Source organism: Choloepus didactylus, chromosome 3, assembly GCF_015220235.1.
Source record: "Choloepus didactylus isolate mChoDid1 chromosome 3, mChoDid1.pri, whole genome shotgun sequence".
In the NCBI taxonomy this organism is placed as follows: Eukaryota; Metazoa; Chordata; class Mammalia; order Pilosa; family Megalonychidae; genus Choloepus; species Choloepus didactylus.
In genome coordinates this window covers 55,084,553-55,103,769 of record NC_051309.1, presented here as the reverse complement: position 1 = coordinate 55,103,769, position 19,217 = coordinate 55,084,553, and the positions used below count along the sequence as shown (strand labels likewise).

Genomic DNA, 19,217 nt, shown 5'->3' with positions numbered 1-19,217 from the left:
AGTAGGAAAAGTAAAAAACCAATGGTTCATATACTGAAAGAGTTTCAAGTCTGAAGGTGACAAACAAGTACAAACATGACTATAATTCATGAAACTGTTAAAACTCATACAAGAAAAATTCAGCTACAGTAGTATGGAAATTGATGTGCACTTAATAGTTCCATGTAAATCTTACAAAAAAATTGGTCAAATTAAAAAAATTCAGAAATCCACAATTTGCTTTAATTGTCTATATGTGCAAATACAAATACTGTGAAATAACAATTGTTACTAAATATAAAATGATTATTACAGTTTTATATGAAAGAGTTTTTTTTGGCATAGGGCAGAAGGTAAAGGCCTAACTACCATTATGTAAATATCTTGTCCCTGAAACGATTTACTCTCAATTGGGAACAAGGAGCATATTAAGAGTTATCTGCCCCAACATGAGTAATTTAGTCTTTTCTCAACCCCTGTTCACTAAAAAGTTGCTAGGATTTCAGAATTACATGGGCAATCATTATAACGCAGAATTGACTATGACAGTAATTGAATTAAGCTTCCTGAAATTTAAGTTAACTGAAATAAATGATTTTTGAAAAAAATGGCTCTACTGAAGAAATAGTCAAAATTGTTTACGTATATATTGATTGATTTCAGATAAGTGTGCTTGTAACGAACTCTTGTGAAACTTATAAAAGGTTATTTTATTTGTTTTCAATGCACAAGCTACAATAACAATATTATACAGCCAATTTGGAAAACAGGAAAAACATTTACTCTTATTCCAACACCATAACAAAATCATAATACATACTTTCATGAATTCCCTTCCCATCTTTCTGGTAAGATTCTTTATGTGTTCAATGAGTCAATGAAAGTTCAGTCAGTTTTATGGACTGTAAAATGAAGCCAATGTATTGCCCTAAAAATCCTACAAGATAATTAACAAATTGAAAAATAAACTATGAAAAAAAGGAGAAATATTTCTAATATTGTTTCTATTGGCCATAAAAATTAAAAATCTAAACCTGAATTTGGGTAAGCAATAAAATGAAAGAATGATAAATAAGAATGGACACAAACTGCAAACTGCAATTTAAGGTTTTCTAATTCTAGCTGAAGAATTTGTGGTACTCATTTCCTTTAAAAAAAGAAAAACACTTTAATTACAGGAATCAAAAAGTGTTGCTTCCATGTAACTTACCTGATTAACTTGATCTTTAGGAAATATTTTCCATGATGAAGTTTTAAAAGTAATTCATTTTATCTCATGTTAAAATGACAAAACGTAAAAACAATGGAATAACCACTGATGATTTGGTACAGGAACATTATCTTTGACAGAGCTTTCACACATTTCTTTCTTATTTAAAAGTAACTTACCCATACTGTGGTGCACCGGTTTTAATGTCTCCTATAGTGACATGAACATCATCCTCATCATCATCACTGTCACTATCACTATCATCTTCAGTCTCGGTCACTTTCTACATCAAAATAAACAATTACAAAATACCTTCAACAACCCATTTCAATGCCTAATATTAATAACTCAAAAATGTAACCATTCTGTGTTTTTGTGATTGTTTCAAGAGAAAAAAGTTATAGCTCCTAAGGCTCCTAAGTTGAAGTGTATTTCAGTTCATTTATAACCCTGATGTTCTATATGATAAAGAGGGATAAGACTATGAACAAAGACATAAAACCTTTTTCAGCATAATCTTTTTGCAAATATCACCTCGTATTTCTATTTTTTAATGTATAACTGCTCTTTCTGCAAAAAGGATTTAAGTCCATTTACTAAGATATCTATAAGGTAAAGTTCTAAAAAATAAGTATTTGAGGAATTCTTGGCAAAAAGAATATGAAGGTAAGAGGAAAATACTTAATTTTAAGATTCATGATTAAGTGTCATGATTAAAAAGCTCTAAATAGTTTAAAAGCGCCTCAACCATTCCCAGCATTCATTCACACCTCAAAGAAGCCCTGAATGCAAATAGCTGAGAGAATATTTCTATCTGAGTGATAATGGGGCCATTTATGAAGGCTATATTTTGGCTCTAAAAGACTGTTTTGTGTTTAGGTCACATAATAGTAAATAAGCTTATCACTTAGGAAATATACTTTTTTGTATACAAGTTCAAGATTGCAGAATAACTGTTTCCTTCTTTTCACAGGATTGAAATGTTAAAATACTCACAGGACCAATGATACTTTCACCTCCACAAACATAACTTATTTTAACAGGGATGGGGTCAGCGATTGTCTCTTAAATAAAAAAATATTTGCTAAAAAATCTAAAACCTTCAAATTAGGTGTGGGATTCAATGTTTGCTTTGAAAATCAGGGTCACTATGATCCAACCAACCAGTTTCTAAAAAAACATTAAGTCCTCGCACATGCTATATTCCCTCTGAAGTCTCTTCCCACTCTTCTACTTCTTGCTAATTCTCAGGCATGCTTTTGAGGCAATAGATGAGGTTGGAGATTAAGAAGGACTAGAGCTAGAGGACAGAGGATATTAAAGGTCATGTTAAATTTTGGTTTTCTTCCTAAGTTAATAGGGAAACTAATGATAAAGATTTTAAAGAGGAAAGTAACCAGATTCCAAAGCCTCATGTTACCGGTTTTGGTACTCCGTTTTCAGCAGTTTCATCTTCAATTCCAGATGGAGGATTAACACTACAAAGAATAAAAAATAAGTACACATTTCAGGTATTATTTTCAAAAGTGCAAATTGATTATGCTAATATTTTAAAACTATGCCTGATAGGGTTTCCACTGGATGGTAAGAACAGGGATGGTTAAAAAAAAAAAAAAAAAAAAAAAAAATGCCTGTCTTATTCCTTGTTATTATTCCTAGTGCCTTCCATAAAACAAGCATTCAACACTGGAATAGAATGGAATTGTCTCCAAAATCTATTAATGACTTGCAATATGACAGCATACTGTAGCTAGATTCTTTAAAAAAAACATTTTAAAGATGCAGCACAATTATTCAATGTTATTTATCCTAAATCTTTACTGAACATCCACTATGTGCCAGGAACTACTGTCAATGTCAAGGGCTATATATAGCATACCCTGTGTTTCCTCTTTACACCCTGGTATCCAGGGAACATAGATTTGTGGTTTGATCACAACTCTCTTAGCATTCAGTCAGCAAACATGCTTCTTCTTGGTCTTCTGATTCATCAACCTGATTGGATATATGTGCTTTGTTGTATAAAATGTAAGAAAAAAAACTTAAGATTTAAAAAATACATCTTATGAGATGATCCTCCAATTTGATACTAATAAGGAGCCCTAGATCTAATTTTGGTGACTTTAAATACTTTTTCAAGATCAGAAAATACTTGCATTTGCCCTTTTCACAATGGAAGTGTTGTATAATAATAAAATACTCCCATTCCCACATGAGGCACAAACATATGACAATTAACCATCAAATAATGCTTCTAGTACTATAGTGTAATTGGTCTCATATTTTTAATAACTAATAATTTAGACAGTAAGAATTAACCATAATCTCATTACACAGATAAAGAAATTGAAATAAAAAGTAACTAACAGGTTTGCCCATGTCTGACAATTAACTAGCATTTCTAAAAAAAATGTACAGATCCTGACATAGTCCAGAGCTTTTGCATTAGATTTCTGCTAATCACTTCTAAACTTTATGTCAAGCAGTATCTATATAAATCAGTTTAATTTCTACAGTGCTATTTCGTAACACAATCCCCAAGTAAAGAAAATGATGAAAGATAAAAACAGAAAACTTATCTCCTGTTAATTTTTATTGTTTTACTCCTTGACCCCAGAAAACAAACATAACTATAATTCTTCAGTGCATCTGCTTCCTATCTAAATAAGCTTCTAGGGAGCTGGAAACAAGTTGAGCTTGCTTTTTATATGGCACAAAACAGTCATGTAGCTATGTTGCATTTACAAATAAAACAGGACAGACTTGGAGACAGTGTAATGATTAAGAAGAATATAGGCTTTAGTCAGAAAGAAACTGGGGCAAATTCTAATAGCAGGTACTCAGGCAGGACAATGATGTACCAAGCCATATATTAGAACACAGGTTTGGCAGAGTTCCTTCTCCCCAACAGATCCACTCCTCAGAAGTTTTATTTCTCTATTATGCTTAAAATATTAAAAACATAATAAAACTATATGCTTTCTTTACGAACAAATTTTTAAGGGGAGATCTTTTCCATGAAATGAAGTAAACTTAATGGCTCTCCAACTAAAGTTTAAAAATAATATGAAGAAATTTTGACAATGATGCTCAAGGAAGATAGAAGGCCTTTCTCCAATAAATTTAATCAAGTTGAGTACTGGAAAATTAAGATTAAAGAATTTTCAATGCAGAAAATAAACTTCAAGTATTGTAGCAAAGAAATGCAATTAATAAAAAGAAATGGAATAGGCTATCTCATAAAAATGTATATTTAATTGTGAATTTTTACTCTATAATGAATTAATTTCTTGACCAATTGGAAAATGGGATAGGAAGAAACATTTAACTGCATTCATACATGGGACCCAGTCTAAACCTTAGAAAAACTTAATGACAAAATTTTTAAAGAAATATTTGACAAGTCAATATTAAAAACGTAAGAATTCAAGTGATTAACTAACACGTCAAAATTAAAACCAGGGAAGAAGTCTTCCATTTCTATATACCATACTAATCTCAACTTTGTAGTTAACTGGCTCAGGGTTAGGAACTAGACTCAATACAGAAGTTTCAAACTAAATGATAAAATTTCAGATGATACAAGAATGAATGAAAAAAATTTTCTTCCACTATGGGGGACAGTATTTGGCAGGAGGAAGAATACTCTAACTTCAGTGTCTCCTAAGCTATTTCGTCTTCCACTTCTTGCCTCCGTCATTCACTTTTTTTAAATAACAGATTTAAAGATATAATTTACATAAGACACAATTCACTCATTTAAAGTGTACCATTCAGTGGTTCGATTCAATGCTCACGGAGTAATGCAACCATCACCACTCATTTCAGAATATTTTCATCACCCCAAAAAGAAATCCCAGACTCATTAGTTGTCAAACCCCATTTTCCCCTCCCCCACCTCTGGCAAAAACTAATCGACTTTATGTATTTATGGATTTGTCTATCCCGGACATGTCCTATAAATGGAATCATAACACACAAGACCCTTTGTGACTGGCTTCTTTCACTTAGCATGTTCTCAAGGTCCATTAGTGTTGTAAGGCAAAGATCAGTAACTCATTTCTTTTGACTGCTAAACAGTATTTCAGTATGGTATACCACATTTTATTTTATCCCTTCATCAGTGGATGGACATTTGAGTTGTTTCCACTTTGTGGCTACTATGAATAACAATGCTATGAGCAGTCTTGCACAAATTTTTGTGTGAATATATGTTTCCATTTCTCCAGGATATAATAACTAGGAGTGGAAATGCTGGGCCATATGGTAACTCTATGTTTAACCTTCTGAGGAACATTCAGACTGCTTTCCAAAGTGGTTGCAGCATTTTATGTATGAGGGTTCTAATTTGTCCACATACTCATCAACATCTGTTATTATCTGTCCTTTTTATTATAGCCATACTACTGAGTGTAGTATGTGATATTTCTCCCACTTTTAAGCTCAAATATTCTTTAAAGACTCTTTCTACACAACCCCCATCCCCATTATAGAACACTAAGGCAATCTGGTCAGAATAAAGACAGCATATCCATGTACATGACTTATTTTGAAATATAAAATTCCTGGCTCTGTTTATAAATGACACTCACACCTTCTAGTAATCTAACAGAGACTCAACCTTCTTACATATTTATGCTCTGAATTGAAATAAATATAAAACATTGAAATTATAACAAAACAGCATATAACATCAAAAATGTTAGTAAGTTGTAAACGTAGTAATCTCTTGGCTCCCGTTTCTAAAAAAAAATTTCTTTAAGTTTTAAAATGTTTGTTAATAGTTTGTTATACTGTATACTACACTACTGAGCCAACTTACAAAAGAAGATTAGGTCCTGAAATAAGAATGCACTCTAAAGGGTTTTTCTCCAAATTTTATCAAAATGTTGCAATCAAACCAAGGATTAAAATGAAATAAGTCTGACTATTTGTTGAAAGAACCACTGCATCACAATCTGTATAATAAATACCAACACTGGATTTCACTAACCTGGCATTTTCTTCTTCTGGCCTTTCAACTTCATTTTCATCTAATAAAAAAATAATATGTAAGTAAACAAATCACTCTTAATAAAACAGGTATTACAAAAATCTGAAGTGATCATCACAAGCACTAACCTAGGTCCTTTGCCAAATCACTGTGCACATGCACGTCCCATGGGCCTATAAGCACATCCAAAGTTAGATCACCTTATAATTATTTAACAAAATATCTTCTATGGAAAAAAAATCTTCACACTTTACTTTTATAAAAATAAGCTTAACTTTAAAAGTATTGGAGATTTCCATATCTTTTTGTATAAGAAATCCTACACACTGATGTTTCCGAGAGTATTACTAATGCTAAATCTTGCCACCAAAGATAAGGAATTTATTTCACAGCTTTATCGCAGTCACACCACCAAGGAGCTATGCGGTGCACAAAAGGACACCTTTACTACACAATTCCAATGATAATCAAGAATATACGTTTCAGGCAAGTATTAAATATAAACTTTCAAACCTGGAGTCAGCAACAGACAAGAAGGGATTGTGAGTTAAAATTAAAAACCAGATGTCAGGCAAGTTTTCAAGCGGGAGGCACAAGATGCAATAAACTTATTTTGAGAAAAATAAATACATGAGATGACATAAAAACTACAAGCCTAAGGGACCTGAGATATCTCTATAACATAGGTTGAAGAGTAGTCTCTTAAAAAAAAAGAGGAACTTCACCTTAAAACAGGAGAATTTCAGGGTTTTCTTTATGGGCCATAAAATGTATTCCATTTCTTCCCCTCTCTCTCTTTACTTAATTATTTCTTTAAAGCACGACTTTCAGACAAGGAGGTGCCCTTGCAGGTGCATTCTATCTATGCAAACTGACCAGCAAAAAACAAGACGTTAGTTTTACAGTATTAACTTTATTTAGCTATTATTACAGAACGACTTTCTCACAGAAAGAGCGGGAATGGCATCCTACAGCCGAGGACCAAAAAGAAACACCAAAATAGCTGAAAATCGATACAAAAAAACAAGGGTAAAGAACGAGAAGGCGAGGAGGCCGAAATGTCCGAAAAAGAGGACGAGGCTCCGCAGTACCGCCCCCCGGCCTCCGACCCCCGATCCCCAGTTTCAACAAGGCTGCGTCCTCCGCCGCTGCGGGGCGAGTGCGTGTTGGGGGCGTGGGGTGGGCGGGAGGAGGCCGAGGGGCGCAGAGGGAGGGCGCACACGCCACGCCCGGCCTAGTCAAGGCAGACATGGCTCCGCACAACAGGCCCAAGCCCGAGGCTTGATGGGCCCGTGACGCCGGCCGTTTGGGGACGCAGAAGACAGGCCTACGAGTAACCGGGAAGGAAAGAAAGGACAGGAAGTTCCGTACCGCCATAGAGCCACTCTTCCTCCTCATCCCCTCCGGTCCCGCCGCTCAGGTCCGACACTAGGCGCTCGACCTCGCCGGCCGACATGGCCGCCCCGAGCACAACTTAAAGGCAGCGATCAACAGCCCCCTCAAACCCTTTCCCCAGCCTCGCTGCCCAGGGGCACGAGAGGGGCGCGAACCCCCAGCGAGCAACCCAAGAAAGCGCGCGAGTTAAATCCAGGTTGGGCGGCCGTGGCGGCAAAGATGAAGACTCCAGCGCAGGTCAGCCTGCGCACGCGCAGCAGCACCCCAGCGGCGCAGCTGCTCTAGTTAGCTTCGCTTCCGCGGTAGAGGCCACCTGGGCCTGGCTGCGCATGCGCGCCGCACTTAGCCCCGCCCCTGCCTTTTAGTCCGGCTCTTTGCCGCGGCGTCCTGCGTCTGCTAGAATTCCCCTCCTCCAACCTTGCCTTTGTAACCCGTGTTGCTTTTACGATGACGTGCGCCGTTGTTCTCTTCTGTCCTTGATGCTTTCTCTTCTCAGCCATTTTTTTTGTGCGATCAGAAAGGCGTTGTTTCATTCTATACAAGTTATATCAGCTTTGCTACAGAATCGTTACCTATAGGTCTCTGTTCCTCATTAGAGAAGTAGTAATCCGTTCCCCTACCCCCAAATCATACCCACCTTTTTATAGCAAACAAAAGCAAGGTAATATATGAATAATATATCTCCTTGTTAAAAACAAAAACAAAAACACTGAAAACTTTACAGTTAAAGAACCCTTCATTCACTGTCGTCCTCTCCAGAGGTACCCATTGTCATCTGGTGTGCAGAACTCTGAAATTTTCTATGCATTTATTTCTCGTGTATGGTACTGTTTTGGTGGAGGAACCTGAGGTTGACTAATCTTAAGGGGTAGAGTACAATATGTATCACCCTGGAACTTTTTTTTTTCTTAACAGTGTCTTGGAGTATCTTTTCCGTGTTAGTATATAACAGTCTATTTCCACTTTTAAGTATTGCATAATATTCCATAGCATGGCTATCACAAAGACAATACGTCTATTTCCCTATTGAGTTCCGTACTGAAATAAGTTTGTTTTCAACTTTTCACTTTTTCTTTAGAGAAACTGTACGTTTACAGAAAAATCAGACAATAGAGTTCCCATACCCCGCCCCCCCAAACAGTTTTCCCTATTTTTAACACTTTGCATTAGTGAGGCACCTTTGTTACAATTGATGAAATAATATTATTATAATTATACTGTTAACTCTTGACCATAATTTACATTGGGGTTCACTGTGTTGTACAGTCCATGGGTTTTTATTTTAATTTTTATTCTAGTAACATATATACTACCCGAAATTTCCCCTTTGTTAATTATGTGATTTAACACTTTATCACTTTCAAATATATAACTCAGTGCTGCTAACTGCATTCACAACGTTGTGCTACATCATTACCATCCATTACTTTCTGTTACCCTGAAATTTTTCCATTACTCCAAACAGAAACTCTGTACCAATTAAGCATTTTCAATTTCACTTTTAGCAAACCAAACAAAAAAAAACTGCAATGAAAATCTTTGTAAATGACTCCTTGTAGACTTGTACAAATGTTTCTCCAAGATATATCATAAAGTATGTGCAGTTTTATTTTAGTAGCTAATCCTAAATTTTTAGGTCTCTTTTGAGATGGTTATCTTCAAAGGAAAAGACACATGATGGGTCAAAACCAGAGTTCTAGCTCTTGACTATAACTAGCTAGTGGCATTATCTCGAAGTCCATCATTCTGTGTTTCAGTTTCTCATCTATAAATAGGACAGCTGAATTAAATGATTTTTAAGATCCCTTTCAGTTCTAAAATTTTCAAACGGGACACTCCCTTTTCAACAGAAAGAAATCCTGTTTGTTTTACAATAATGGATTTTCTTTCTCTTTAATCAATATATATTGTTTTTCATTTGTTTATTTAACAATTATTGAATATCTGATATGTTTAAGAACTTGGAAAATAGAGACATGAGTGAAATAGTCCCTACACTTAAAGAGCTCTCAGTTTATTGACAACTACAGGAAGGTGGTTAGCAATTAACTCTTCTATAAGGGAAAAGGTGGACTGCCACAAGAGAATCTCGAGTGAAGTGTTTACACCCAACCAAACACATACCATCTCAAGTTACTTAAACAAACCTGTGGTTTTAATACCCTTTACCTTTGATTGCTCCTCTACCTGCATTTTCCAGTCTCCCCTATCTATATGGTGTGAAACCCTTGCTGCTTTCTAAACTATTGAGATATAATTCCATTTGTAAAATTTTTGTAGAATCCCACTTCATCCCCTTCCATTTATTTGAAAATATTTTTGGGGGCAGCTACCAGTGCCAGGCATTCTTTTGGGGTCTGTAGATCCAACATTAAGTAAAAGAAAGTCCTTTGTCTCATTGAGCTTCCATTCTAATGAGAAAGACAAACAATAAACATATAAATGTATAATATGTCAAGTGGTGATAAAGGTTATAAAGAACTGTGGCAGGATAAGGAGAACCAAAGTGAGGGATAAAGAGAGATGGGGTGAAATTTTATATCAAGTTGTCAGGGAAAGCCACTATGATAAGGGGATGCAAGACTAGAGACCTGAATGGAGAAGGAAATAAACACCATGGATTTCTGGGTGAATAGACTGTGAAAGTGGGAATAGGAAGTGCAAGGGTCCTGAGGCAGAAGCATGCTTAGGGTATTCAAGGAACCCAAAAATATAGCTGGACAGAGAGTGATAGATGAGGTCAGAGGTAGTGGGACATGAGTAGGACAAAGCTAATTTTTCCCTTCTATACCCTGTGCTGCTTCTGTGGCATGTATCTGTCACATTGTATAAAAATTATTTGACTACATATTTGTTTTTCTCAGAATCCTCATTACACAGAGTCCTTCTTCAAACAGGACATCTTATTTATCTGTGACTCCTTCTCCTGGTGTGTTGCCTAACAGGTAGACTTTCTTGGTCTTTGATGAAAGTAATGGAGTGAAGGTTTTACATACTGCTTTGAGAGTATACTAAGGCAATGGCTTATAGTTCCATCTGTTTATCATTCTACTTTACATTCCATGAATCTTTAATGAACTTTGCCGGTTTCATGGGGAAACCAGTTGTCTTTTGCTGAAGGGCATCTTCCTCCTTTCAGCTGCCTTGAAATCAAGGTGGTGTTTAATCTAAACTAAGGAATTGATGAAATTGCCTTTATAGCAGAGGTGGCATTTGAACTAAACTTTGCAAATGAAGATTTCCAACAAGCAGAGAAGCCCATAAATCACTAATAACCACTCCTAAAGCCCTCTTCCTTCCTTACTTCCTAATATAGTTATTTACCTTTATATTCTTCCTTAGTTTAAAGACATGTTTACCTCCCTACTCTTCAGGGGAAATGCTTCCAAAATAGCTTGAAGATATTGTGTACAGGTCCTCCCACTTCCAATTGTCAGCATTCCCCTTGCATTATGACCTCACAAAACTACAGTACCCCATATACTAGGCTTATATTTGTTGTCCACTTTATTGTTTATTTGTGGTCTGTTGGTTCTTGGCAAAAAAAAGAAAATATGTTGTAATATGTCTACTTCCGAGAAGTACTGAAAGGAGTGTTTAGTAGGTGATTAAAATGGTGACAATAGTTGATCAAATAAAAATGCTGTATTAGTCAGGGTTCTCTAGGGAAACAGAACCTACGGGAGATATCTGTAAATATTATGAGATTTTATAAAATTGTCTCATGCAACTGTGGAGACGCATGAAACCAAATTCCATAGGGCAGGCTGCAAGTCAGGAACTCCAATGAAGTTTTCGATGAATTCCCCAGGAGAAGCAGGCCAGCTGAAATAGAGATGAAAATCCTCTCTTCTGATTGTTGAAGTTATCACTTCTTCTTTTAAAGCCTTCAACTGATTGGATGAAGAGTCTCTCAATGTTGAAGACACCCTCTTTAGTTGATTGTAGATGTAATCAGCCATAAATGCAATTGACTTACTGATGATTTAAGTCCACACAATGTCCTCGCAGTAGCAGTTAGGCCAGTGCTTGGTTGACCAGACAACTGGGCACCATTATCTGGCAAAATTGACACATGAACATGAACGTAACCATCACAAATGCCGTGCTTGGTACTTTGTATGTAGCAAGTACTTGTAAATGTTCTTAATGTGAATATAAATTAATGAATGTGGTGTTAAAGAAAAACAAAAAACAACTAATGAGAGGAAAAATAAAGCAGATCAGGCATTCAGGCCTGACTTGGTTTTTTGCTGCCAACTTTAAATGTCACTTAATCTCACTTGCTTCAATGTACTTGTCAGTACATTGATATGTTAAAATAATGTTTTGTCCTCATTTCTTGGAAGAGTAACAAAGATTAACTGAGGTTTCAAACGACAAAGCATTCCACACATTATGGGCAAGCAGGTGGTGCATTGTGGGTTAGCCCTTTCTGTTTTGAGCAACCTGAATAATTGCACTTTGTGTAGTGCTCTCCGCCCTCTCTAGGTACTTCAGTGATAAGAATTAAGCCCCAATTACCCATCCTCTGCATTCTGAGGAACTGTAACAGTAAATTTTATATTGCTAGTTGTTTCCGGCAAGGTGTATCATCTATTCGTATCTATCCTGTTAGGTAAACTTTGCACACTTTTTAAAGGTGGGAATGAAATCTTTTTATTTCTGTATTCACAGGTTCCCTCAGAAAGGTCAAGCATATGGAAAGCACTCGAGTAATCCTTTAGCTAATTGTTGATTGTTCGTGCAGAGGACCTTGAAATGACATAAGCTTGCTCTAATGGCAATTGGAAATAATTGAGGGCTATTTTGGATAGAGAATAAGGTAAATGTGACTATTAATAAGCATGTAATGTTAGCAAAACTTTACTCCACTATTACATCTGAGAGCAAGAAATAGCTTTTCCTTGGGTTCTTTTTTCTTCTCTGTTTCTCAAGGTCATTTCATTCTCTGTTGTGCCTTTTTAATACCATATATGTGAAATATATCATTGGGAGGCAGTGTCTACCAAATTTCTATCTGCAGTCTTTATTTTACCCTGAGCTCAGGACAAGCTGTGTACAGTGTGAACACTGTGTACACAGCCTTCCTCCTTTGTGTCTGCACTTTCTTCCTACCCCTGGTTCAGTCTGGGGCCGGTGGTGTTATCCCTGATCACAGCTCCTTGTTCGCTTACAGTCTTCACCTAAGATCAACTCAACTTCCTGTCTTACCTTCATCTACATCCCCCTGGTGGTGCTGCTGAAAGAAACATGCAGTTGGGTTGATGATTCCACTAAAAGCCATGGTCTCCAACATCAGTTCTGCCCATAGCACTGTCTGGCAAATCTTTTGTGCCTTGATCACTTCCTTCTCTCATTCTTTCTAGTGGTTACTCTTGGCTGTCTCCTCTCCTTAAGCCAACTGCCTCAAAACACTCTCTCCTTGTCTCTAGTTCACAAGGAAAATGAAGATTATTAGACCGAGTTCCCTTGTTTTCCATCACTAAACACTCAAAGTTTTCTAAATTTTCTCTCATCTACTCTTTTTCCATTTCCTATTCCAGGCTAATTCCTTCACCTGTGCTCTTAATCAGACCCTATACCTGCCTCCTACTGGATGTTGCTGTTCTTATTTCCTGCTTTTATCACCAGCCTCTCTCTTGCCTTTGCAAATATTATAAATATGATTAAGCATCTCTCATCTTAAAAAAGTTCTCCAGCCAATTCACAATTTTCTCCTTTCTTTTACAACCAATATCCTAAAAAGATACTTTAACAATATGATATTACTTCCCCTCCCATGCAGTATTCAGTCTAATCCTCTCAAGTATTCTCCTGCATCACTACACCGAAACTGTTCAGCAAAAAGCACTAATATCTTATAATTTTCAAATCCTGTGGCTTCTTTTCAGATTCTGTCTAACTTTTTTCTTCTCTGGTATTTGCTACCGTTGACCACTCCATTCTTCTTGAAACTTGTTTCACCCATGACTTCACTCACTGGCTTCAATCACTTCTGCCCACCCAGAAATGCTGCTTTTCTTCAGAGCTCCATCTGTCACCCATTGCCTCCTCTCTTCCTCATGACCTCCTTGAGCAATCTCAAGCACACCAATTTAATAACGATGCCCACATTACCAGACTTCTCTCCTGCAACCCAGAATCATACATCCACCTGCCTAAAAGATGTTTCTACCCAGATGTACCACAGGTACCTTCAAAACATGTCCTAACTGCACTCAGTATATTTATTCTCCAATCTGCTTCTCTTGTGGTTCTCCAAATCCCAGTAACTGCCATTTAGCAGTCACACAGGCAGAAAGTTGGATGTTAACCTGAAATTCTCCCTCTGCCTCAGTCTGTATGAAACCAGACACCAAGACCTTTAGGCTCTATCTTCTTAACATCCCTTTTTATAAGCCCCACCCTGTCCATCACCTTTCTATTATCCTTATCTACTCTCAACCAGAATTGTTGCTGTTACTGTTTCCTAATTGGTCTCCCTGCCTGAAATCTTGCTGCACTTCAAATCATTTTCCATGTTTCTATAGAGTCTTTTTTCTAAGACTTAGATGTGAACAACCAATTTCCACTCCAAAAAATCCTTTAATAGTTCCCCCATTGGCTACTACTGCTTAGTATGGAAAATAGGGCTTGCCCTGTTCTGGGTCTCTCCTTTCTTTCCATGTTTTTTGCCCCTAGTTCCTCCTGGGCTTCCCTTCATATACTTCACTTTAGCTATATTAAACTGTCTGTCATTTCAGAGAACAGGTTGTCCTGTTTCATGCCTCTGTGCCTTTGTTCATGCTGCACTTTCTGCCCTGACTGCCTGGAATGTCCCACCCTTCCTGTCCTCCTGGTGAACACCTGGTTTTCTTGAGTTTCTTTTGACAACTCAAAAAAGCAGGTCTTTTATGAAACTTCTGACCACTTCCCTCTTTCCTTCAGCCAGTCAGAATTTATTTTCCTTCCTTTGTAACTCCTATACATTTAAAAAAAATCATTGCTCTGTAGCATTTTATTGCCCTTGTTTGCTTTATATGTGTTGGTACTCCTACTTCATTATAATTCCTTTAAGGCGGGGCTGTGGCTTCCTTCTGTTTATATCCCCAGTGCCTAACACGGTGTCTGGAATATTGTACATGTTCATTAAAAGTTCGTTGAATCTATTATTTATTATATGGAGATGAATTGAACATTTATTCAATAAACACTGATGAAACACCTGTTATACAGTTCTAGGTGTTAGGGATACCAGATCTCTAGTGCATCGTTTAGTAGAACAGATACATTAAGGAAAACAGATATGTTAGAACTGACCCCATAATAAGACAAGTACCTAGAAGAGGTTTGAGGGGTGCCTGCCCCGTGTTTGTGTGTGGGTGGGGGTGGTCATGGTAGCTGATTGGGGGTAGGTAGGAAAGCCCTCACATGGAAGGTATCATTAGAGTAATTATTTTTTAGTGTGGAAGAGTTTTCCAGGTGTAAATTCTTTGTGAATCAAGGAATGCATTTTACCAACTGCTGTATCTTTGCAGCCTAGCACAATGATTGTATTTAGAATCTATAACGCATTCTTTAGGCTCAGTCTGTTGACTTCATTGTTCAGGTACATAATGTCCCAGGCTGGAAGTCACTAGAGAGAAATTTAGGAGTCTGAAGAACTTTTGGGTCATTTTTATGAATCTGGCTGTATCTTGTAGGCAGTGAGGCCAGGAGAGGCTTGTAAGCTGGGAAATAGTAGGATTAGCTTAGCTTTTCTATTAGGAAGATAACTGAATTGGAGGGAAAGAGAAGAAAAGCAGGGAAATTAATGGAGAATTATTGCAAATGTCCAGGTGAGTGATGATGGTGGGCTGAATTAAGACAGTGCAGCAAGGATGGAGGCTGGGGATGGGGCTAGATTCTAGTTTTGGAGCAGATCAGGTTTGTGACAGTAGGAAATGGAGAGAGAGAAGATGGAGAACGAGACCCATAGGTTAGTTATGAGGCTTGGGTGCGATAACGTATTTGACAGCAATCTGTAAACTACAAATCATTGCACAGCAGTTGGTTGTTTTTATCTTCTCTGGCTGCTCTGTATTTTGATGGGGAAGTGGCTGTACTTGTTAAAGAGCTGTGTTCATATCCAAGGAAAATACCAAACTTCAGATTAGTTTTTATTTTTCTGAGATATCACAGGTACCAGGGACAGGTAATCCGGGCATACAGGGAGACAAAGAACGCCGTTCAGTTATTTCTTTGGCAACTTCTCGTTTTCCGGAATTTCATAGGTACTACAGAGCTCTTCTCCCCAGCCCTGCCCCTGCTTCCTGGATTCGTGCTCTTTCTACAGCCAATCATCGTTCCTGACGTCATCACCGTGCGCCATTAGTGGGGGCGTCAGATGAAGGACCACGTGTACCGTGTTGACTGTCAAAGTCTCCGGGAGACCAATTTCCGGAAGCGGTGAGTTCTGAGAAGTTCCTGCACCTGAGTTCTCCACGAATCCACGAATCCCCAACCATGAGCGCCCCAGGCGTGCTGTCCTTTACCCAGCAAGGCTGGGAGCAGGTGCTCGCCAAAGTGAAACGGGCACTGGTCTATCTGGACGCCGCCTGCGCCGAGAGCCTTCACTGGGGCTGCGGATCCACGCGCCTCCTGGAAGCTGTGGGGGGACCTACGTGTCATCTGCGGGAGTTCGAGCCCGGCGCGGCTGGCGGCGGAGCCAATCAGCCCAAGGCGGTGTTTGTACTAAGCTGCCTGTTGAAAGGCCGGACCGTGGAGACTCTACGGGACATTATCAGCCGCAGTCACTTCCAGTATTGTGTGGTGGTCACGGCCGTGAGCCACGCTGTCCACCTCACGGCCAACCATGTGCCGGCAGCGGCAGTGGCCGAGCTGGAGGGGCAGCAGCCAGTGTTTGAGCAGTTGGAAGAGAAGCTGTGTGAGTGGATGGGCAACATGAACTACACTGCAGAGGTGCTGAATGTACCATTGTTGCTCTCCCCTGTTGCTCCCCACCTTGCCTTGACTCCAGCCTTTGCTTCTCTCTTTCCACTGCTACCCCAGGACGTGCATCTCCTTAATAGTGCACGACCAGAAAAGAGGAGGCTGGGAAGCCTGAGTGAGGTGGATGCCACTGCCCTGACCCCTGAACTGCTGCTGCAGATCAGGTGCCTGGTGTCAGGCCTCAGTTCTCTGTGTGAGCACTTAGGGGTAAGGGAAGAGTGTTTTGCTGTTGGTTCCCTCAGTCGGATCATCGCTGCAGATCTGGCCAATTATGCCCCTGTAAAGAACAGAAGGAAGAATGCATCAGGCAGGGCATCAGTGGTCTTTGTGGACAGAACTCTGGATCTCACAGGTAAGTGTCATTGCTATGGAAGACTTCGTAAGTACTCTCCAAGATTCTCGGACTTTCATTGGTTCAGTATATATTTTATTGGGTTTTTACTTATAGGGCAGGTTGAGGATACAAAGATGAATCAGATGGACATGGTCCCTGATCTCACAGAGCTTATAGCCTAGAGAGGGATACAGACAAGCAAATTAGCAATTACAGTGCAATTCGTTAAATGCTGTAATAGATAAATGCTTTCTCATTGTTCCTGCCTTGTTAAATAACAACAATTCATTTAGCCCAAGAGATTAGAAAAGTGGAATTATGCTGATATACTGGAAAACTGTCTGCCTGGAACCCTAGACATTTTCAAGATCCCAACAGTCCTTCATGAGAGGGCTCTAAGTTTTTGGAGAAGTGTCATCAGATGACCCAGTGGAAGGAAAACTGTACAATGAAAGATGAAATTATCCTAGACAGTTAATTGATCATTAGGTTTCTTTAATTGAATGTTAAAAAGTAAAGCTTAACTCAAACATCACCTGTAAATGAGATTAAATAGAATTGTAGAAAATATTTTTAAATGTTTACTGGTTTATTCTTACCTCTGGATGTATTGAAGATTGGGTAGATACTCCCAATTAAATTATAATAATATATTAGTTATACATACAAGGAACAAATGTAACCCTTAAACCATATGAAGGAAAAAATCTTCTTGCTACTTGAAATGTACATTTATTTTCAAAGGTCAACTGTATTGTTATCTAATTAGGTAGGTAGAAATAATGCTGCTAGTAGTATAGGTTGGCCACACCCAGATTCAGAGAGAATAATCAGGAAACTGACAATGATAAGCATTCCCTTTAGTAGTCCAAAAGAAGAAAGAAAGAAAGTTGAATGAAACTATAAAACCATATTAGGTATATTTGGGTTTTTGATCTTTAATTTGCAGATTATAAAATAGAAAGTAAGATAAATGGTAGTACTAAGATGTAAACTTAATTATGTAACTACAAAAATCATGTGTCAAAGCTGTCAGTGTGACTTAAGTATAAGTAATAATTGTAGCATCATAGAATTCTTAGAGGCTTAAAAATATAGTATCTGATGATTATATGCTGGTTGAATTCTTTGAATGGATTGTATATACTGTTTATACTTCTAATTCTTTAGGTAAAAAAATGTGATGTATTGTTTCACAATTTATCAGGATGGTCACATGTTTTGCCTTCCCACATTAAGACTTCACTTAAGCAGACCTTAATGTCCTGACTGCTCAGCATCATAGCAACAGCTCCTTTATGTCTTTGGTATCTTTTTCTTGTACATGTCTTCTGTCTGCATACAAAACAAGCAGGGTAATCGTAACTTCTGCCCTATAAAAGCTTATGATATAAAGCTATCTAGAATGATTTGGCAGATATGGGCACAGAGGAAGAACAAAGTTGCCAATCAGCATCAATTATTTCATACTTTCTCTCTCTTCAAGCCTTCAGACCTCCTTCCCCATACTCAGCCTCAGCTTTCTTGCTACTTATGTCACTGAGCAAATAGAAGCAATCAGGAAAGAAGTTGCATATCTTACCATCATCAAATCTACCAACCGTTCTATTCTTTATTTGTGCCCATGTAGTTTTCTTTTCTTCCTTCATATTAAAAAGGGATGTACTGTCCCTGCTTAATCTAAGGTCATATTTTTCACCTATTGTTCTGGTTTGCTAATGCTGCTGTCTTGCAAACCACCAGAAATGGACTGGCTTTTATAAAGGGGATTTATTTGGTTACAAATTTACAGTCTGGAGGCCATGAAAATGTCCAAATTAAGGCATCAACACAGGTATACCTTCACTGAAGGAAAGCCTATGGCGTCTGGAAAACCTCTGTTAACTGGGAAGGTGCCTGGCTGGCGTCTGCTGATCCCGGGTTGTGTTCCAGCTCCTCTCTTAGCTCCTGTGCATTCTTCAAAATGTTGCTCTTGGGGTGTTTTGTCCTCTCTTAGCTTCTCTGGAGCAAAGTGTTAGCAAAAGTCTGCTTTCAATGGTCGTCTCCAAAATGTCTCTTTTGGCTGTAGCTGCATTGAGTTCCTTCTGCTTGTCAGCTCTTTTATATGGCTCCAGTGATTTAATTAAGACCCACCTTGAATGGATAGGGTAACACCTCCATGGAAATTATCCAATCAGAGGTCTTGCCCACAGTTGATTGAGTCACATCTCCATGGAAACACTCAAACAAAGAATTCCAACCCAAGCAACACTAATATGTCTGCACACACAGGATTGTATCAAAGAACATGGTGTTTGGGGAGACATAATACATTCAAACCAGCACACCTTTGT

General features: G+C 38.1%; 2 protein-coding genes across 25 annotated transcripts in view; one reads left to right on the top strand and one right to left on the bottom strand.

Moving 5' to 3' along the window:
• Positions 1–7,852, bottom strand: part of FIP1L1 (factor interacting with PAPOLA and CPSF1) — a 98,693-nt gene extending 90,841 nt beyond the window's left edge. For 6 of the 24 annotated variants that reach the window (XM_037829811.1, XM_037829815.1, XM_037829817.1 and 3 more), the window contains exons 1-5: positions 7,554–7,844; positions 6,311–6,355; positions 6,183–6,222; positions 2,610–2,667; positions 1,369–1,472 (exon numbers count right to left, since the gene is read on the bottom strand). In XM_037829811.1, coding sequence (XP_037685739.1) covers positions 1,369–1,472; positions 2,610–2,667; positions 6,183–6,222; positions 6,311–6,355; positions 7,554–7,638 — 332 coding nt within the window. In that variant the 5' untranslated portion in view covers positions 7,639–7,844. Of the gene's footprint in view, positions 1–1,368; positions 1,475–2,609; positions 2,668–6,182; positions 6,223–6,310; positions 6,356–7,553 lie in introns of all 24 variants that reach the window. The other 18 variants (XM_037829802.1, XM_037829804.1, XM_037829806.1 and 15 more) reach the window with 9 other exon arrangements.
• SCFD2 (sec1 family domain containing 2) overlaps positions 7,462–19,217 on the top strand; it is a 550,473-nt gene continuing 538,717 nt past the window's right edge. The window contains exons 1-3 of the mRNA XM_037829801.1: positions 7,462–7,814; positions 12,255–12,402; positions 15,833–16,902. Of these exons, the coding sequence (XP_037685729.1) occupies positions 16,065–16,902 (838 nt within the window). The 5' untranslated portion in view covers positions 7,462–7,814; positions 12,255–12,402; positions 15,833–16,064. The remainder of the gene's footprint in view (positions 7,815–12,254; positions 12,403–15,832; positions 16,903–19,217) is intronic.